This window comes from Clytia hemisphaerica, unplaced genomic scaffold, assembly GCF_902728285.1.
Source record: "Clytia hemisphaerica strain Z4C2 unplaced genomic scaffold, Clytia hemisphaerica genome assembly, whole genome shotgun sequence".
In the NCBI taxonomy this organism is placed as follows: domain Eukaryota; kingdom Metazoa; phylum Cnidaria; class Hydrozoa; order Leptothecata; family Clytiidae; genus Clytia; species Clytia hemisphaerica.
In genome coordinates, this window is record NW_027104370.1 from 358,362 (window position 1) to 380,323 (window position 21,962).

At 35.0% G+C, this 21,962-nt stretch overlaps 2 protein-coding genes across 4 annotated transcripts in view; both read right to left on the reverse strand.

The window, feature by feature from the left end:
* The window catches only part of LOC136818438 (uveal autoantigen with coiled-coil domains and ankyrin repeats protein-like), a 221,249-nt gene that overhangs the window by 8,097 nt on the left and 191,190 nt on the right, over positions 1-21,962 (reverse strand). For both annotated transcript variants that reach the window (XM_067074778.1, XM_067074779.1), the window contains exons 2-3: positions 2,626-2,804; positions 916-1,161 (exon numbers count right to left, since the gene is read on the reverse strand). In XM_067074778.1, coding sequence (XP_066930879.1) covers positions 916-1,161; positions 2,626-2,782 — 403 coding nt within the window. In that variant the 5' untranslated portion in view covers positions 2,783-2,804. The remainder of the gene's footprint in view (positions 1-915; positions 1,162-2,625; positions 2,805-21,962) is intronic.
* On the reverse strand, positions 3,362-21,919 carry LOC136818435 (uncharacterized). 2 transcript variants are annotated; one of them, XM_067074775.1, is made up of 3 exons: positions 21,690-21,857; positions 12,720-13,035; positions 3,362-6,128 (listed from the first exon to the last, which is right to left on the reverse strand). In XM_067074775.1, exons 2-3 carry the CDS (start codon positions 13,032-13,034, stop codon positions 4,320-4,322), a joined length of 2,124 nt encoding a protein of 707 aa, XP_066930876.1. In that variant the 5' UTR covers position 13,035; positions 21,690-21,857; the 3' UTR covers positions 3,362-4,319. The 2 variants fall into 2 exon arrangements, with proteins under 2 accessions (XP_066930876.1, XP_066930875.1); XM_067074774.1 differs by lacking the exon at positions 3,362-6,128 and adding an exon at positions 7,971-10,748 and having other exon boundaries at positions 21,690-21,919.

A 21,962-nucleotide genomic window follows, 5' to 3' on the forward strand; every position in this document is an offset into this window, starting at 1 on the left:
ATACTTCACTAATTGGTCATTTAAAGTGATAGAGATGACGCGTTCTTTAGAAAAAGTAATAAGATTTTTTTATTACATCTTAACGACCAACCAAATCAAATAAGAGCTTGTAAATCTCCAGCTTGTCCCAATTTTTTGTGAATTTTTCCAAACTTGTGCAAACTTAAGTCCTATATTTGGATTTTGTCAAATTTTCATTTCATAAAATTTAGAAATATTCAATTTTTGTTTCAGTTTGAACAGTCGTTACAAACAAAGCCTGATCGCATTCCTCCAATCAACCCCAAATCCCTACAACTTCCATGGTCTTTAAGTACGGGTACTAAATTTTCGCGAATCGCAAATTTTTTTCCAAGAAACGTTGTTCCCTATTATATAAACCCGAGAGTATTCAATTTAGCAATTTGGTGTTTTTGAAAAATATAAACAGTACTAAATTTCACGAGATTTTGCCTAAAAACTACACGAAAATCTAGTACCCTTGAAAATATATACACTTAAGGTAGTCTTAATTATATTTGAAAGCTTTTCTCCTTGGTGTACATGTTTGGAAGCTTGCAAAAAAGACTCTTAAGGGTCGCACGTACGATAAATCGTATCGCAAATTTTGGCCTTTTCACGATAGTTAATGTAGTAATTCGCGAAAATTTATGCTCCCAAACAACGTTAAAAAATTTGAGAATATATAAAACTTGGAAATCGTGATAAATTTTCAGCATATTTTTGGCCTTTTAAAAGTTAAAGATCAACCGTTTTTATCGGATTCAAGAAACATTTGTCATTTTTTAGCCAAATTTGAATTAAAAATTCTCATTCTTATCCAACTTCAGAAGTTTTCCAAACTAAAAGAACAGAATTATCTTAGACTATCTGATTAATTTTCAAAAGGTTACATAAATCAAAAAAGGTAATTACCTGCTGCTATAGGTGCGGCTGCACCAAAGGAAATCAAAGTGAGCACTCCAGCTCCTATACCCACACCTATATTAGTATCTCTTTGTGTTCTACTAGCTTGCTCCTTATCATTTTTTGCATCTTGATAGTCCTTATCAGCTTTGTTAAGATCATTCTGTTTATTGTTCACTTCCGTTTGTCTCCGTTCAACGACCTGGTTCTTGTTGGCAATCTCAGTATCAAGGTTCGACTTCTTCAGGTTCAATTCTAAATGTAATAGTAATCGGATAGTTGCGAGTAAAATATGAGAAATATTTTATGAGTTCCGAAATTTTTCCGCATAATCTTTTCTGAGCCTTTAGGCGGAAAAAATCCGAAACGAGTGAAATATTTCCATTTTGTACGAGCAAAGATCTGATAACCAGTGTTGTGTTGGAAAAAAAGCGCAGGGCACTTTTGTAGCAAAGTGACGTCAGATTGCCGCTACAATGCAACAACATCTTTTCGTCAATTTATATTTTGTACATTTAAAATACAAGATAAATTCTACTCTTTTTAGCCAATCAGATTGTAGATTTTTTTTGGATCGCTAATAATACGTATTAAGATGTCATGGTTAATTCCTTGCATTTGAAATTAAAAATGTTCTAACTCTCCGTTATTCGAGGGTAAGTAGAAAACCTGGCCCACCTCTCTGGCCCGGGCCATATGGCCTACCCTTGGCCTACCTCATGGCCTTCCTTAAAACTCTAAAAAGATTTCATTCTTATCATTCTGAAAATCTGGAATCTGGAAACTAATTCTGAGGTTGGACTTTGGTTTTTCTAGCATTTAGAAAAACAACGAGACTGAAATAAACAAAAAAAAATAAAAAAGTTTTGAGTCTGCATTTTATACACCTGACATAGATTAAAAGGGTCTGATAAAGTATTGTACGGGTGCCGACAACCGCGACAACCCCCGTAGCGCCGTTCTTCAACTTTTCCGGACTTCGGACCCCTTTTTTGGAATCTACACCCCAAAAATCATAAAATATCAAAACCTGGCGAAAAATTTTGAAGTTGACCCGAACCCGACTCGAACTAGGGGTCCCAAGTGCAAGATCACAGTGGGCTACCATTTGTCTGACTTCTGGTGACATAGTTGAAAATTTTTAACCATTTTGATGGTGTTATCGCTTGGTCAGACAAGACCTACGTTAAGAATATTTCACCCTCAATTTTGGCACTTTCTTAATAATACTTGAGTGTAATCATTCTTAGAGTATTTAGATGATTTGACCAATTGTTTGTCGTAAAAAGGCTGATGCATAAACGCCGACGCACTTTATGATGAAATCATAATGAAATTACAGCGCATCCCGACGCACACATATCATTATAACCCGGTTGTCCGAGAATAAAATCTGTAAAAAAATCTTTGAAGGTGGCCCAAAGGGTAGGCCATGGGGTAGGCCATATGGCCCGGGCCAGAGAGGTGGGCCAGGTTTTCTACTTACCCGTTATTCGAAGTAAATGACACTACAATTGGAGCTCCTTACAAAATCTCCCTTGGGTTATTTAAACATGAGTTATTTTAAGTGGTTTTCTAATTTCTTTAGAGCTAGATTTGGCTATTTGGTACATTTCTATAAATTTTAGGGAGTGTTCCCTTGACGCTGACCTTATAAAGCAAACTGTTAGATAAGGTGACGCCACTAATTCATAGTTTTCATAGAATACATTCACTCACCTTTTAATTCGACGTCTGCTTGCTCTTTTTGTGCAACCAATTTGCATAGTTGCTCATACTGCTGTTCAATCAAAGTGGATAAATATTTCGTTTTTTCCGATAGTTGTGATTTCAAATGTGACACATTCGATAAAATATTTGTCACGTTTACAGCCATATTTCATTTTTTATTTTATCATCTGAAATTGTTTATACAAAAAAGTATGCAAGCAAATAAAAGGATTAAATGGGTAATTAAATAGGTTCAAAGTCAAATCAAATAAATTAAGTTATTTCCGACTGAGTTTTCTTCTTAATGAATTAGAAAATAATTCTTTATCATCTCAATGCACACAAGAGCCATTGAGCTTTAACCCCGAAGGGCTAGAGGTGAGACTCCTGGCAAAACTTTAACCACTCATTTCCTATCCAGAATGCCCGTGCGTAGTTTTTAAACAATTGTCAGATTGGAACTATAATCTAACGCTAGATTTCAAACAATTAAGTCCTCTAAAACAAAGGAAGTGCTAGATACAATCCGTCGTCATGATTACGGCGCGTTCTATGCGCATTTTGGATGGGAAATAAGTGGTTTCAATTTCTTTTGCCTGAAAAGGGTTAAATTTTCGCCTCTAGCCCTTCGGGCTTGAAACTCAATGGCACGAACCATCCGAATCATTTTCGAATGTTTTGATGTTGATTTCACCCAAAATACAGGAAGTGAAAAAAAAAGACAAAAAAGAAAGACACAAACAGAGAGAGAAAAGTTTATCGATGTTTTTCAAGAAGACGATAAAAAAGCTGTAATTTTACTCGTACAATATTGGATCTATTTTTATCGTTCAGAGAGTTTCCTATATTTTCTGAGCCATCAGGTATATTATGGCGAAAATCTAAATTACATTTCAAATTGTACTCGGTACTGTGCAAATTTCAAACATTGAACTAAATTATCAAAACAAAATAACAAACAAAATAATACTTATTAGAAAAAATTTAAGGCGGGAGCTGATCAGATTTATTGTTGTTGAAGTCTTATTCCTTGAGGGGACCCTCAAGGTATTTGATAGATTGTAGGACATTCATTTCGTAATCACAAATGGGGGAAATTAGTCGATAATAATGATGATAAAAATAATAATCGAGAAAAAAAATCTAACTATGCTAAGCAAACGTAGCGGGCGCGAGACAAGCTTCAGCGTCATAGGTGACTATTCTAATGGTCTAAAAATTTGATCTACCATATACGGTTTTAATTATGTGCCCCCAGTCGGATCGAAAAAAAAACAAACAAACAATTAAATCTGCAATTTTCTGCGGTACAAGTAGAGGTTTGAAAAGTTGAGAACTTGTCATGAATCTAACTCTCCCTTCTCCCCTGAAGCGAAAGTCACCTTTTCAGAATTGATTATTAATGATTCATATCATTATATTTTGATATTACACCAGACCCAGATTTCAAGAAGTTTATGTTACCGACCGAAGGCATATATTTTACAGAAAATCTTAGTGGTATCTACAAGTCAAGTTTATAAAAAGATTAAATATGTAGTGATCTCTAATTGGAAATGTTATCAAAACTATTAAATTGAAAGTCACTGTCAACTTTTAAAGAGACCTATGAACGTTTTTTTCGAAAACTTCTTGTAAATGATCAATAAAGTTGATTTGTTTTATTTTAACAATTGAATGTCTCAAAGTCAGTCAAAAGTGATTTAAAATCCAAAATCAAGTTCTTTTCCTTCTACCATTTTTTCTGCATCTGCTTGGATCTGTTTCCTCTTCTCTTCTGTAATAGGTGCGATTGCCCTCATCTCTGTATCGATTGCTGATGTTTTCTTGTGGCAGTTTGCAAGAAACTCCTCGTGGTGCTTGTCTACTATTCTCTCGATGTCTTCATGAGCTTTTCTGCATTCTTCACATAATTCCAATCTCCATTTTTCGAGCTTTCCATGCTTTAAGAATAGGATTTCATCCAACTTTGAACACAACGGCATGAGATATTTCTGTGAAATTTCTTTATACGAGCCAGCAAGATTGTTGACAACATGGTTGACTTTGACTACTTGATAAGCTGTTTGAAATACGACCTCTGTTGCCATGTTCTTGACTGATTTGGATTTAGCGACTCTCTCTGAGTCAGCAACAAACATATTCAGTGTTGAATTGATTAAGTTGGACATTGAGGTAAAAAATTGAACAAGGTCAGCCCAGCTTTCTTTGACTAGAGTAAGTGCAATCTTTTCTTGCATTAAGACTTTGATCATATGAAAACTCGTTGCATCTCTACTTTTGAAATTTTCTAACTTCCTCATCTCTCCAGATAAAACTTGCTGTGATGCATTAAACCGCTGTTTTTCTTCTTCAGCGCGAATTCGAAGAGAATCCAATTGTGAGCGATAGGCTTCAACCTTTTTGTGAGCATTATCATTCATGGTTTGAGAGAGATCGCCATAGCTGCCTGATGGTGCCTGTGATCGTGGTAGAGTTGGATTTGGATTATAAAATTGAGAGATTCCTGCTTTGACTTTTAAACTTGATTCGATCGTGTCTGATTGTGAAATGATTTTTTCTGCTTGATCGAAGAGTTTTTGAATCGTTGCAACGCTTTCAGGAAGCTTCTGGATTCCTTCAATTGTTTTGAGGGCATTGTCAATCAATCTCAGTAGTTGGTTTTTGGTTGTTTTGTGATCTCCAGCGTCCATACCTTTAATATTCTTTTGCATCATATTAAAAAAGGTTTCAGCTTCAAGGATTTTACCAACTTGTATATCTTTGTCTCCTTTTTCAACCACTTTTTCTCTTAGTTTGATATCACCATCACTGTCGTCAAAATAATTCAGCAATAGATTAGCGAAGAGGTTGATTTGGCTGTTCTTTACCATGTATTTATCTCGCAAGAAATCAACCTTAGGATTTTCTACATGTGTGCCTTGTGCTGGATACTGCACATTTTGATTTGGTGCTTGCTGAGGATTTTGCATACCACCCATTTGTTGAGGAGGCATATCATCCATTCCGCCCATGGCGCTCATTGTCATCATGTTTACATATTGGGTTCCCATTTGAATGGCAGCATTTGCTCCAGTGTTAACGATGCTTGTCAAGCTTTCAGTCACAGATGCCATCATCAAATCTTGAGCACTTGGCATAGAAGCCATTGCATCTTTCCAATCTTCCTTTGCACTCTTGACTTGCTCTTCCATTTCTTTTAATGCCTTTTCGTTTGCTTTTGTAACCTGATCCGATCTTTTGATTTCTCTCTTAGTATTAGCAATATTGAGTTCTAGTTGCTCTAGAGCAGATTTTACATCATTCTGTTGGACAACCAACCCCATAAAAACTTCGTCAGTGACTTCAATGACATGCGTAAATTCTTTCACGACCTCTTCACATTTAACCTTGGCATCATCTGAAACTTGCTTGATTGCCATAAGTCTCACAGGAAGAAAATTCTTAATGTCTGAAGGTTCCGATGTTGGAGACAACAGAATGCCCAATGCAGATTTCATTAATTCAGGTACCTATGGTGTTAAAATTAAGCTGTAAGGATTAGGCGCAAAACAAATATTTCTGTATAAGGTCTCACTCAAATATTTCGTAATCTAGAGTAGGCTCTCTTTACCTGCCAATGTTCACAGAGTACTTTAATTAAAAAAAAATTGTAGATAATGCTTTGAATACGGGAAAATTCCTAACAACCTTTAAATATGATGAAGAAAAAAACTTTTGATTAAAATTTGGTTCAAGAAACTTCAATTTTGATACTAAAGTACTTTAAAGCCTCCCGATCTCAAGTGTTTAACCATTTTTCACATTAAAGTCGCCCTATAAGTGGACCTCAAATTGACATCAGAGTGCAACGATCATGCCTCAAATATTTGACCTTTACGATAACATAAGTTTTTTAAATTTCGCGCTACTTTGCATTTCAAAACTTGACCTATCAATGGAAAAATGAAAAGAAATATCATCTGCCTTGAATTGTTTAACTATTGTGTTAAATAGAACCGTTTTATTTCAATTAACTAAAACTTTTTAACCTCGTCTTGTTTTTTAGAAGGATTGCGTATTCTTTGAAATAAGCAGATAAGAAGGTTTCTTTATGCCCTTACAACTCTTTAAATTTCCACACCATCCACGCGCAATATTATTTTAAGAAAATAGACATGTTCGGTTGTTCAGAAAAATCTACTTGTCACAACAGTGTTTTTTATTCTAACGTTGCAATACCTTAAAATTCAGCAAAACCTCGAATCACCTTCGATCCCAGGGCAAACATCATTAACGTTTCTATTTGGATGTTATTTGATGAGTTTTAGCCCTGGTCTTGGGTATCTTATAATTTTGCATAATCTCAAAATATGTATGAATTGTCATAAAAGTAAAAACTTTATTCCCTTCTTGAATTAGTAATAGTTATCGCACGGTACCGAGTAAATATGGGATATATTATTCCAGTTCCGATTTCTCGTCATATTTTGAGCCTTCGCGCGAGAAAATATAGAAAACTCTGAACGAGAGAAATATATCCTATATTGTACGAGTGAAAGTGTGATGGTTTATCGTCAACTTGAAAATTATCAACAAACTTCTTTCTCTTCATTTGTGTCATTTTCTTTGTTTTGCTTTTTCACTTCCTTTAATTTGGCGAAATCAACATCAAAACATTCGAAAATTATTTGAATGGTCAATAGAAATATCGAAATGTTCTTTTCGGTAGCTAAATTAGTAAACATAACTCTTAATCTGTTGGCTAAAAGTTTCAAAAATCTTTTTCCTAGAAATGAAGATCTGTTTCTCCTCAAAACCTAAATTTTTAATCTCAAAGTATCTTCCCTAGAAAATTTGGTTTGTTTCCACAATTTTCAGAATTAGAACTTTGATCTGTTCTCCCAAGCTCATGAGGAATAGGGGGGGGGGCAGGATATCTGTTTCCCTCTTTTGCAAATTTTCATCTGTTTTCCTTGCTTTTTGTAATTCATATCTGTTTTCCCCCAGAAAGTTCAATCTGTTTCAAAAGCAATATCATCTTTTTGGAAACAGATATCTGTTTCCCAATTCATTATGTCATCACCTAGAAATTTTGATATGTTTCTCTCTGATGGCGTCATCAGCTGGAGCGGGGAGACAGATAGTTTTAAGGAAAAGGTCTTTCCTAGAAAATCTCTTTCCCCATTTTTCGAAAAAAGCTCTCTCCTGGAAAAGGGAAACAGATGTTTCGGGGAAATGGGCTGGTCGCCTGCTTCTGAAAATTGACGGTGACCAAGATTTTGTTCGAATTATAGAAAGTTTCCAATAATGGAAGTTCGAATTAGTGAGTGTCTACTGTGTGACTAGATCAAAACCAAAAACAAAACAAACAATTGTTTTTCTTTTCGTAAAATATATTTTAACATAAGATACAAATTAAGATTTCATACAAAAAAATGAACACACTCCTAAAAAAATATTTGTCGCCCTTTTGTAAATCATACAACTCGAATTGGGAGTTTCTGAAGAATTAATTTTGAAGCCATTTCTTTCATTTTCTTTTGTTAATTAAAGTGTTCTATAATTGAAGTTCTATGATGTAATCAATGATGTCCTACAAGTGAAACATTTTTATATGTCATTTCGTCTTACGAATATTTTGAGGTATCTTATGTGCACGTTGGACCAATTTTAACCTTGAAAATGCCTCCTTCTATGTAATTTGAAAATTATGCAGCCGTAGAATAAAAAAAATATCATAATACTGAGATATTGGGTAAAGGATATAAAAAGCTATTACATCCAAACAAATTATTAGGCAAATTAGATAATGCTTATAGAAGAAAAAAATTGAGGTAGAACCAAATCAATTACTCCTACAATGAACAATCAGGTGTCGAAAGGGATTTGACCTATCGTGAGAAATTAAATTTCAATTTTCACAAAAGGGTTTTGAAAATTTGCTGTGTTAAACAGTCGAACTTTAAAAATCCTAATCGTATCGCCTAAATCAATTTTATAAGAAAATTAAGCAGCAATTTGAAACTCTACAGTATCGCAGTTCGGTTAACTTGAAATTTATAACTTGAAGTTATTTCAAAAGTCTCATAGACGCATTCGATTCTTATAATCCAGCAAAGGCTTTTAGGTTATTGTGAAGATCGATTTCGAGAGCGTCAACTGTATTGCTGATATCAAAGAAAATATATTTTAACATTAAAACCAAAAATTAACGTAAAGTAATAAGATATTTAAACACATTCGTGAATTCTTAGGATAACTTCTGGAAAAAGACCTTTATTGATTCATGTTTTTTTAATATTAATGTCTCAAGGAATTTAAAATCCAAAATCAAGTTCTTCTCCTTTTACCATCTTCTGTGCATTTGCTTGGATCTGTTTCTTCTTCTCTTCGGTAATAGGTGCAATTGCCCTCATCTCTGTATCGATTGCTGATGTTTTCTTGTGGCAGTTTGCAAGAAACTCCTCGTGGTGCTTGTCTACAATTCTCTTGATGTCTTCCTGAGCTTTTCTGCATTCTGCGCCCAATTCTAATCTCAATTTTTCGAGCTTTGCTTTATCTTGATTAGCATCTAAAATAAGGATTTCATCCAACTTTAAACACAACGGCATGAGATATTTCTTTGAAATTTCTTTATACGAGCCAGCAAGATGGTTGACAACATGGTTGACTTTGACTGCTTGATAAGCTGTTTGGTAGACAGTCTCCTTTGCCATGTTAGTTACTCTTGCGGACTGAGCGACTTTCTCTGCGTCAGCAACAAACATATTCAATGAGGGAGCCAGTGTTGAATTTATCAAGTTAGACAGTGACGTAAAGAATTGAAGAAGATCCACCCACTTTTGTTTGACTTTATTCAATGCATCTAATCCCTGGTTCAAGACTTCGATCATTCGTTTACTTGTAGCATCTTCACTTTTGAAATTCTCCAATCTCCTCAATTCTTCTGCTAAAGCTTGTTCTGATGCATCAAACCGCTTTTTTTCTTCTTCAGCGCGATTTCGAAGAGAATTCAACTCTGAGCGATGGGCTTCAACCTTTTTGTGAGCATTATCAATCATGTTTTCAGAGAGATTGCCCGAGCTGCCTGATGGTGCTTGTGATGGTGGTAGAGTTGGATTTGGATTATTGAATTGAGAGATTCCTGCTTTCACTTTCAAACTTGATCCAATCGTGTCTGATTGAGAAATGATTTTTTCTGCTTGACCGAAGAGTTTTTGAATCGTTGCGACGCTTTCAGGAAGCTTCTGGATTCCTTCAATTGTTTTGAGGGCGTTGTCAATCAATTTCATTAGTTGGTTTTTGGTTGTTTTGTGATCTCCAGCGTCCATACCTTTGATATTCTTTTTCATCATATTAAAAAAGGTTTCAGCTTCAAGGATTTTACCAACTGGGATATCTTTGTCTCCTTTTTCAACCACTTTTTCTCTTAGCTTGATATCACCTTCACTGTCATCAAAATAATTCAGCAATAGATTAGCGAAGAGGTTGATTTGGCTGTTCTTTACCATGTATTCGTCTCGCACAAAATCAACCTTAGGGTTTTCTACATGTGTGCCTTGTGCTGGATACTGCACATTTTGGTTTGGTGCTTGCTGAGGATTTTGCATACCACCCATTTGTTGAGGAGGCATACCACCCATTCCGCCCATTCCACCCATGGTCATCATGTTTGCATATTGGGTTCCCATTTGAACGGCAGCATTTGCTCCAGTTTTAACGATGCTTGTCAAGCTTTCAGTCAGCGATGCCATCATCAAATCTTGAGCACTTGGCATAGAAGCCATTGCATCTTTCCAATCTTCCTTTGCACTCTTGACTTGTCCTTCCATGTCTTTTAATGCCTTTTCGTTCGCTTTTGTAACCTGATCCAAGCGTTCACTCTCTCGCTTAGCATTATCGATATTAAGTTGTAGATGCTCTAGAGCAGTTTTTACATCGGTCTGCTTGGCAAGTGCACCCAGTTGAACTTCTTCAATAACTTCAATAACATGCGTAAATTCTTTCACGACCTCTTCACATTTAACCTTGGCATCGTCGGAAACTTTTTTGATTGCCAGAAGTCTTTCAGGAAGAAAATTCTGAATGTCTGAAGGTTCCGATTCTGGAGACAACAGAATTTTCAATGCAGATTTCATTAATCCAGGTACCTATGGTGTTAAAATTAAGCTGTAAGGATTACCTTTGCTAAGGTTTTAATCAAATATTGAGTTTTAAGCCTTTTTGCTTTAAGTTTGTTGTTTGTATCTTACTTGTCAATTTTAACTGATTGAAGAACTCTTTTACAAGATTGCAAAGATAATCCTTGGAATATGACATTAAAAGAATAGATTACAAACTACTTTTGGAAATATCATACTTTGCTTCACGAGACTTCATTTCTGGTACAGAAGTACTTATTAAAGCCTTCTGATTTCAAGTACATAATTATTTTTCTCATAGAAGATGCCCTTCAAACAGACTCAATTTTCTTAAATATTTCACAAAAAGATTTGGTTTACACGAGACATATCAATTAAAAAATGAAATGAAATATCTTGTTTGGGGTAGTAATGAGTGATACTTTGCCATTCTTTAGAACGAGGTTCAGAGAATCAACACCAATGCCATGGATTGCTGTTCGGAGGACAAAATATTAGGGTGTAGGAGGCGTAACCATAATTCCGATTAGACTCTTATTTGCTTGCTATTTCATTTCATTCAATAATATGGGTAATAAGTATCGAGAAAGTTCTCAAGATGGCAGTCAATCACGGCAATAAACACGGGACGATTTTTTGAAAAAAAATCAGGCTTTAGAACCTATATCTCAACACCCATACCTCAAAGATCCTACCATTGAGACCCCTTCCCACTGGAAGAATTGGCCAAGATATCGTCCTCGGTGGAAATAATCAAATAAACCTATCTTCACTGCAAAATATGCTATTCTTCCCATCGACTTGAAAACAATGGAATTCAAATCCCCAGCCATAAAAACATCGAGTTTCAGCCAGTTATGATTAACACTACTGGCTGAAAAAATCAAATCAGGTCTGTGAAAAGTGGGTTTATCCTAGGTAACTAGGAGTAAACTCCATGAATCGAATTGGCTAAGATAGGTACTAATTTTTGACTCGCGTAATAATTGTGGTTTTTACAATCAAGCTAATGCACGATTGCACTTGCACTTCATTTCAATGCGATCCCGATGTTTTATCCAAAAATTTACGCCATCACGTCAAAAAAATCCTTCCGTCACGCAATCACAAAAATAAGCGCTGTGGGATACCGTGGGTTTAACATTTCGGAGAACAAAAGCATCCATGACAACTAGCGAATCCAACAAAAACAATACGTGAGAATGTTCATTTCAAATATTGAAATAATTTGTTATGAGTTGAAATCTTGCTAGTAACTCCGTTTACATTTTTCGGAGAATATTTATAGAATACTTGCAACTCATAAAATACTTGCACCAAAAGTAAAGCGTCTAGATGGTAGCTCGGTGGAGTCGAAAAGCACCCGTTTTTTCAGAAAGTATACAGATGAAATCAGGAGACTTTATGGTACTACTGTGCCAAAACATAAGTAACCAAAAAGTAGCAAAAATTCGAAATGAAACTTTTTCCAAGATAATAAGAAAATTCGATCTACCGTGGGTTTTTATGGGATGCTTTGTAAAAGTGTTCAAGAGTACTTGCCCGGGGGGGGGGTACTTATGCAAAAATGGATGATGGGTATGTGCGAACGGTAAGGGTCGGTTTTTTCACCTTTCAAAGTCTCTCTAAGGGTCGGAAAAAATCAGAAAGTTTTAAATTAGTCTCTCTAAGGGTCGGAAAATTCAGGATTTTTAGAAAATTTTTTGATTTCCAGAGAAAAAATTATAATAAAGTCTCTCTAAGGGTATGGCTTTTTTCAAAAATCGAAAAAAAAAATTCAAAAAGTTTCTCTAAGGGTCACCTTTTCAGCAAAAATCAGTCTCTCTAGGGGTCGGTTTTCGGAGTTCCCGTCCGCACATACCCCTCATTCGCCAACCCTAGTACCCCCCCCCCGGGAATACTTGTTATCTAGCGAGTGATAAACCCCTTTTGAATTCATATAAGACAAAATAAGAAAACTTTTTATAAATCTATAATTACCCTTTCGCAGCTCATTGATATGTATTCCATATTTCCATCGGCTGTTCGAAAGGCTCTTTGCCCAGCTTGCGAGACTTGCATAAGACAAGCACGCAATGAATTTGTATTAGTTAAATGCTTGTATTTCTCATTAACTCCTTCAACTCTCAAATCCACTTCAACTCCTGTCGCGATATAACACAGTTGACCAAGAATATTGATAGCCATTGGAGCACCTGATAGTTTTGCTGACATTTGATCAAAGGGTTGCATCATGGTTAAAAATTCATCTTGCTGCGAGACAATACCAGTCACGGCTTTGTCAACCTGTGCCATCCTGAATAAAGAACGAGTAAAGGAGTTTTGAGAAAACCTTCTATAAAGGCTTATTGGCCCAGCGCTAGCAATAGGGCCTTTCATTAGCACTTTTCCGTCCGTGTATCTGTCTGTCCGTTTTGGTAGAAACGGCGCTTAAAACCAGTAACATACTTTTTAATTTTGCCGTCTGGAGAGGGAAAAGCTTGCTAAAGTCGAATACTGGCTATAAAAGATATATTTTCTGATTCCGCGCTCCTTCAAAACAATTTTCAAAACAAAACAAGATGGCAGTCGAAGCGAGGAGGTTGATTCATACTTTCTTGAACATTTTCTTTGCTTTAGTGGTCAAGAGACTTTCAAATTAAAGAAATTTTGTAATTATTTTTCTTTATAAACCTTTTTTCAACATTCTGCCATACCTTATAGTCTTTGCTCAAGTTTTCATTAAGTTTTATGAGTGAAAATTCTACCTTAAATCACTTTCATTTTTAGTTTCTTGTTTTCAAAAAGACTTTAAAAATTTTTAGGAAATAATGGCTTCTGATATAGAAATAAATAAACTGGAATGCAGCTGATGTGTAAAATTGAATAAGATTGTAACTTTTTTCTTGATGCTACATAAGAAAACAGTCACTTCTGGATCTGTCGCTGTTCAGGCTGTTAACAAGAAACAACGGTGGTCAGCAGTGGTGGGACGTGGTATGATTTTCAAACTCAACACATAATTATTTCAAGTAAACTGATTCTGGAATTTGGTAATGGACACTAAAATGGAGCCCATGCGTAAATTGGAACAATATTGGAACTTTTTCCATGATGCTACGCGTGAAAATGGTTATTTCTGGATCTGTCTCGTTTGACGATAGACCTTTTTTCAAAGAAGCCACCCTGGGTTGGTCTAAAAAGCAGGGTAGCCAATTGGGGTAGCCAATTGGGCTAGGTTGTGGGGTACCTAAATATTTTACAGACCAGAATAGAAATACCGAAAATGAATACATAGAACCACATTTTACTGACCAGGGAGCACGAATCTGATTGATACTTAGATTGATCATGTATGATTACAAAGATAAACAAAGATATAAATTACCACGTGTAAATGCACGAGGAGTAAGAAATAGAGCTTCATTATAATAGAGCTATTTCAAAAGACTTTTTGTACCTATTATAAGTTGCCATATTAAAAAATTTTGAAAGGAATTGATTGTTTGAAACATCTAAACATGATATAAATTAAACAATAGATTCAATAACAAAGGATTGTTAAGATATGACAAGATTAGAGATCATATGGCCCAAAGGCGATTCCAAAGCTATTATCATCGAATTACAGCTTCACGGAAATAACAATTAAAAATATAAATAAAATCTAAATATTAAATATTAAAAACTGTTTTGTATATATTTTTTATTCGGGTCTGTAAATTTTCAAACGAAGCCAAGAAGGAAGACAAAATGGCGCCAGGTCTCTTGAGAAGTAACAAAGTTCAGTACCTTTGGAAAAAAGGCTATTGTGGCTGAAGTTCGAAAGGAATCTTAAATTTTATTACATGGAATCATTAACAAGATGTTGTATAGTTATTTCCACATGAAAATAGGTTTCAGATTTCAAAAGTTTAGGCAAAAAGAGGTACCCCATAACCTAGCCCAATTGGCTACCCCATTGGCTACCCTGCTTTTTAGACCAACCCAGCCACCCTGTTGAATAATTATGTAGTCCAGCAGAAAAACAATGATACACCCATGCATAATTATTACAATATGCATGAAACAGTAATTTATGCTTTGCTGTATCATTGTTTGTATGGCTGGACTACATAATTATTCAACAGGGTTGCCTCTTTGAAAAAAGGTCTATTGGTGGCTTGATTTGTCAAACTCGACACAGAATTATTTCAAATAAGCTGATTATGGAATCATGTTAATGGAGACTAAAATGCAGCTCATGTGTAAATTTGAACAAGATTGGGACTTTTTTCATGATTCTACACATATATTAAATAAAATGGTCATTTCTGGATCTGTCGCATTAAACGATCGGTGGCTTGATTTTTCAAACTCGACTCACATAATTATTTAAAGTATAAACTGATTCTGGAATCTGTTAATTGACACTAAAATGCAGCTCATGGGTAAATTTGAACTAGATTGAAACATTTTTCATGGTTACAATGCATGAACAGTGAAAATGGTCATTTCTGGATCTATCACTCACATTAACTGTTAACTCACATTAAATCTCATGAATTTTATTAGCCTTGATATGCAGACCGTAAACTATTTTATCGTCTAGTTTTTTAAAGATTATTTTTCTGGTTTACTGTCTGGTCCAACTAACATGCCTGCAGGGATATATCTCCCTGAATATGTGAGTGCACCTAATTGGTTAAAAAGCGCCCACTCACTATATATTCGCGGGTTTTTTAAAATATTTTTCTATGGGCGCACATAATTTATGAAAATTTTCCACCTAGGACATTTTTATAGACCTTTTTTCAAAGAGGACGTCCTGTTGAATAATTATGTAGTCCAGCCATAAAAACAATGATAGAGCCATGCATAATTACTGTATCATGCATATTGTAATAATAACATATGTTTTTCTGCTGGACTACATAATTATTCAACAGGGTAGCCTCTTTGAAAAAAGGTCTATTCCACCCCCACTGAGATTGGGTAACTTGCATCAGTGGAGGCTAACATGCATAGCCCTTAAATGAAAGACCTGGCTGGTCATTAAAATACAAAATTAAATCAAAACAAAAATGGTAGAGTAGAGCTGCGAGCGGAGCTGCATAGTTGTATTTTAGTGACCAGCCAGGTCTTTCATTTGAGAGCTATGCATGTTATGCATGTTATGTTAGCCTCCACTGATGCAAGTTACCCAATCTCACGGTACCTGAGAGTATTCAACCGGGTGAACATGCGCCGGTTGGTAGGAGACCATTCAATAAAATTTCAAGCGTCTAACCAATGAGAAGTACAGCGGTGATTTTGGAAAAATTTTCCCTGTCTTCACTTTGATCCATGTCAACAGGGTCATACATTTGCTGTTTTGCACGCTCTTTATCAACACGTTACTTTTCGCTGGGCCTTCAAGCCAACAGGCTTCTTGTTTTGTTTTAAAATATATTGCAAAACATATTGGTAAAAGGAATATTTTGATGTAGGTTTCGGAACACAGAAAAAAAGGGAGGTCGTCAGTAGTCCGACACTTTCTAGTCCGACAGTAAAAGTGCCCGACGTTGGATTTGACGAATGCTTCAGTATTCCGACAACAATTTTTTCCGAAAACGAGTCAAAAAAAACAACATATCAAACGAAATATGAATCGCCCAAGAGGAGCCCCATCTTTTATAAGCAACCAAAGTTTTGACTTTGAGGTTGGACCCCTAAACCCGACTTTTCTTAAATTTTGGGAAGCTTATTATAGTCCGGGAGCCAAACCCAAAAAATGGCATTTTGCTTAACCCAAGATTCTACAGGATAAACTATACATTTTTGGAATCCTCAACTATCCTAGTTTTGGAAATGGTCGGTCCCCAAAGCTAACTCCTGGTCAATTTTTCATACTGGGCCCGAGTTTAGGGGGTACTTTTTACCCTTTGTAAGGATTTGTTAAGGAAAATGCCATTTCAGGGATGATATAATTTTCTGTATCTAGTCAATCAGTTGACCAATTACTTTGAAACTTTGCAAAAAGTTTCAAGGTAGGCTGATGATTATTTTCGGCAAAAAATGTTTGTGAAAAATTATTTTCATAGGTTTGCCTGGGGAAAAAAAGGGAAAATTTGGGTATTTTAACTAAATTTTGACCCTTTTTAAGTCTGGGACCTACCCAAACAACTTTTAATGAGACACAAACTAGGTGTTATGGTAGACCTTGATGCAATACATCAGAAAAATTTCGAACAGACAGTATTTAGTATTATTTCAGGGCTGCAGGGGGTAAAATTGCCCATTTTTATGGGTTTTTACCTTATTTGGGCAATTTTCACCACTAATCTTGGTTAAGACGTCATCAAAAATAGTTTTAACTTGATTTTCGTGTAAAATATCCTGAAAGATTACAATGCTGACTTAAAACTAACAAAACCAGGGTGCAAATGGACAAACCAGGGGGTAAAAATGCCCATTTTAGGCGGTTTTTTATCGTTTTTTGACCTATTTCACCCATAAAGCGGTTTTATGGTGTACCAATTTTATTTCTGACCACTGAAACAAGGATAATTTTGTAGTAGGAGCAATGGGAAAGTTATTTGTGGTTTTCATTGTCTGTAATCAGGGTCACTGTGGGCAAATCAGGGGGTAAATACACCATTTCTCGGTAGTTGTTGCCTGAATTTGGATGTTTTTATTGTATGATAGCCTCAAATTTATGAAACTTTGAGATTGAAACCAGTTATATACCCTTCAGTCATTTCTTAGTACTTTTGTCGACAACTACACAAAATAATGACAGATTTAAAACTTAAGTTATGCCCAAATGATAACATTTATTTAACGTAATTTTGTCAGTTTTTGTTTTGAGATTCCACTATATTGCTATTCAGAGCTTCCCAAAATGGTCCCAGCTACTTGTAGAACTATTATCTTGAGACTAGCTACTAATAAAAGGTCAGTAAAACGGCAAAAAATGATCGGTCAAATTATGAGTATGTAGTACATTATGAGTATGCAGAGGACCGTCAGGGGGGGGGTGCACGCAGTTACTACAAGACATGATGTGTAGTAAGTGCTTTTTCATCGATTTTTTTCAGGACCACCACCCTTTGCAGTTACTACACCTTGGTAGTAACTGTTTTCTGAAAAGATTTCCAGGTACCACCCCTGTTTTTGAGTGATATCATCAAAAACATGCTCGAAATTACCCTAAATTGCGATTATTTTTCAACCTAATACCATTTTGTGCTAGATTTTCTTTTAATTTACTTGGCTAACAGCTGTTGAGAACATTTTAATGATAATTACAGAAAAATTATTTCAAAGTTGAATCTGAGAAAAATTTCAAATTTTTTTTCGTCCATTTATAACAAAAAGAATTTTTTGAACAAATAATTTTTTCACAAAAAAATTCATTTTTTGAGAAAAATTTTGAAAGTTCTTTAAAAAGAATTAAAATATAAGCACTTACTACATCAAAAGTGCTAGTTTTAGTGTTTGGCACCACCCCTAAACAGCAGTTACTACAATTTGTAACTTCTGAATACAGTACCACCACGGTAGTAAGTGTCATACTGTCTTGTAGTAACTGCGTGCCCCCCCCCTGGGACCGTTAGTTTTGTTTTCACAAAACGATTAGAAAATCTTTCATCAAAGCAGGCCTTAACAATGACACAGCACTCTTATATCAAAAAATGTTATAATTTGGCCATAATTTAAGTTAAATCCGTCATTACTTTGTGTAGGTTGTCAACAAAAGTACTAAGAAATGACTGAAGGGTATATAACTGGTTTCCATCTCAAAATTTCATAAATATGAGGCTACCATACAATAAAAACATCCAAATTCAGGCAACAACTACCAAGAAGTGGTGTATTTACCCCCTGATTTGCCCACAGTGACCCTGATTACAGACAATGAAAACCACAAATAACTTTCCCATTGCTCCCACTACAAAATTATCCTTGTTTCAGTGGTCAGAAATAAAATTGGTACACCATAAAACCGCTTTATGGGTGAAATAGGTCCAAAAACGATAAAAATCGCCTAAAATGGGCATTTTTACCCCCTGGTTTGTCCATTTGCACCCTGGTTTTGTTAGTTTTAAGTCAGCATTGGAATCTTTCAGGATATATTACACGAAAATCAAGTTCAAACTATTTTTGATAACGTTTTAACCAAGATTAGTGGTGAAAATTGCTCAAATAAGGTAAAAACCTATAAAAATGGGCAATTTTACCCCCTGCAGTCCTGAAATAATACTAAATACTGTATCGTTTGAAATTTTTCTGATGTATTGCATCAAAGTCTATCATAACACCTAGTCTGTGTCTCATTAAAAGTTGTTTGGGTAGGTCCCAGACTTAAAAAGGGTCAAAATTTAGTTAAAATACCCAAGTTTTCCCTTTTTTTCCCCAGGCAAACCTATAAAGATAATTTTTCACAAACATTTTTTGCCGAAAATAATCATCAGCCTACCTTGAAACTTTTTGCAAAGTTTCAAAGTAATTGGTCAACTGATTGACTAGATACAGCAAATTATATCATCCCTGGAATGGCATTTTCCTTAACAAATCCTTACAAAGGGTAAAAAGTACCCCCTTAACTCGGGCCCAGTATGAAAAATTGACCAGGAGTTAGCTTTGGGGACCGACCATTTCCAAAACTAGGATAGTTGAGGATTCCAAAAATGTATAGTTTATCCTGTAGAATCTTGGGTTAAGCAAAAGTGCTTATTTAAGGAGATATAGGATTTGGCTCCCGGACTATTAGGATTAAGCCTTCACGAACGAGTCAAATTTAACGAACCCTTATTCAACATTCGACACTCTAAAAATCTTTCGTCTTTCAGACAAAAGTGACGTCGGGAAAAAAGACTTCTAAATTGTAAATTTATTTTATAGATTCGGACTATTCTACTGTCGGACTAGAAAGTGTCGGACTAGTGACATGCACCCGAAAAAAGGGAAGCTATCGAAAAGAATATTTCGATATTTATTTTTTTTCGCCTGAAGGTTTGGAAAATGTGACAAAAATCCTGAACTCCTGAAAACATATCTTGATACAATAGCTATTACACACCGAAAAAAATACAATTATTAACATATATTTAACCAAAATGATTTTCCCTTATGAAAGAAATTTGTGTCCTTTGCGTGATCATTCACAATTTACAGTTAAAAAATACACTAAAAGTGGCATTCTTAGGCTCAGTTGCTGAATTCCATGATGGTAATATTCTTAGCGTATTCTTAACTTTTTGGCTAATTTTATCATAAGTATTCTTATAAAGTATATTTTTATAAAGAAAGCGTGTACTTGTTTCAATAAACATCAGAAACATCCCCTCGGCTTTATTGATCATATTCGAAGGGGGCGTTTATTGGAGGGGGCGTTTAAGGAAAATGAAAAATTTTTCATTTTAAGTATTGGTTTGAGACTTCAGAAAGAAGACATTTCATTTTCAAATACCAATCTTGTACCACTTTTTGGTGGTACTTGATACAATCTGAAAACCTTTTGTGAGTGCTGTCAGAATCATAAAAAGCAAACTAAGGAGCTGGGTTCGAATTCGGTCAATTACAACAATCAATTGTTTGAAAAGTCTACAAAAGTTCGCCCATTTTCAGTCATTTTCAAGTCTTTGGAAGTCTAAAATCACAGATATCTGTAAAGCCCGAAGGGCTAGATTTGCGGCTTTTATCAAAAAGTGAAGCTCATCTTTGGAAGGATTTCCTACCAGAGTCACGTGACTAAAATATGCAATTTCACCGGTTTGATAGATGTGAAATAGCGTTTGCCGCCTACGTTTTTTGATCTCGCGCTCCGAAAACAATTAAAATGCTAGATCCTATCCATCGGCACGAAATTTAAAAAGTCAAATTTTTGCTTCACTTTTTTTTGCTGGAGAAAGCTTAAAGTTGCAAATCTAGCCCTTCGGGCTTAGATATCTGTGTCTAAAATTCACAAGGACTAAAACTACAAGGATTGCTAGCAACCCTGTAGGCGTCTGCAAAATAATCACTTTTGGTTCATTTGGGGAATTTCCCAAGTGTCAAAAGGGCTTTATTTGGCACTATCGACTAATTTTTGAAAAGTCTGCAGACCTTTTTGTCCATGATTGCGTGTAAGTAAATCATTAAACTTTCGAGCATCTTCCAATTTTTTTCCTATAGTATAGGGTAAAATTTTTGGGGTCCTCAAGATTGACAAGTGCTATGACCTTGAAATTTTGACCAATGATCAATATGGATAATTTAAAGTGATTTGCAAAATTCTGTTTCAGCCCACCTGCTATGTTGGTATTTTTGATTAAAGATGTGATCTTGACCAGAATCATGTATTGACTGATTGACTCACTCGATTCGACTGAAATTTGGAGATCAAAAGATATCAAACAAAGTTATAAGCTAATTGACGTCTAAAAACGCTGTTTTCTGCTGTATTTTGCTGTTTTTTGGGGTCAACCACTTATTAACTTTGTATCATAACTTTGTATTGAATAAATATTTTAGTGAAATTTTTTCACAGTGATGACCTCCAAAGATCAAAGAATCTCTCCAGTGAAAATGAAAGTTATAGCACTTTTCTACAAGATCTTCATTTTTTTCTTCTTCATTTTCATCTTCATTTTTAGAATTATTTTGAAGATTTTTTTATTTCAAATTGTTCCACTCACAAATATCTCTCCAACGATACCAAATTTATAAAGATTGAAGAATTCCTTCGAAAGTTATCGGTAAAAGAAAAAAGAGTGCACACTTATCGTGAATAGACTTTAGCTCAATACTCCAACGGTTAGTGCTCAGATAGAATGGATGTGTCTTTCAAAAGGAAAAAGGGATTTAGGTCTGTAGTACGCTAAAAACCTATACATAGTTCAAGATTAGAATTTTAAAACAGTTTTGATTTTTTTGATTATCTCTTTGTGCATTATTCTTCTTTGAAATATCTTGGAAATTTTTAGAAATACAGGTTTTTGTTCTGTATTGAAAACTATAATAACCTACCTTTTGTTGTTAAAACAGTTCCTTCAGCAAAATATTGATACCCTCTTGATACTTGTTTCAAACAAAAACAAATGCCGAATTAAACGATCTTTTCGTGCAAAAATGGTCTTACTCCAAAAGTTGTTAACTCTGGAATGAAAAAAAGGCGTGACGCATATCCATCTTTCAACGATTGATGAACAAAAAAAGTAATTTTCTCATACAATAAATGACAATATGACAATAAAATTTTTATATTTCGTACACGTTTTTTTTTTATTAGAACCCAGTTTA

What these genes read in the sequence shown, in the direction of transcription:
- LOC136818435 (XM_067074774.1), bottom strand. Translation starts at nt 13,034, where the DNA reads ATGGCACAGGTTGACAAAGCCGTGACTGGTATTGTCTCGCAGCAAGAT. An exon ending in TATCAATGAGCTGCGAAAGG is followed by an intron (nt 10,749 to 12,719) that starts GTAATTATAGAT and finishes TTAACACCATAG; the next exon opens with GTACCTGGATTAATGAAATC.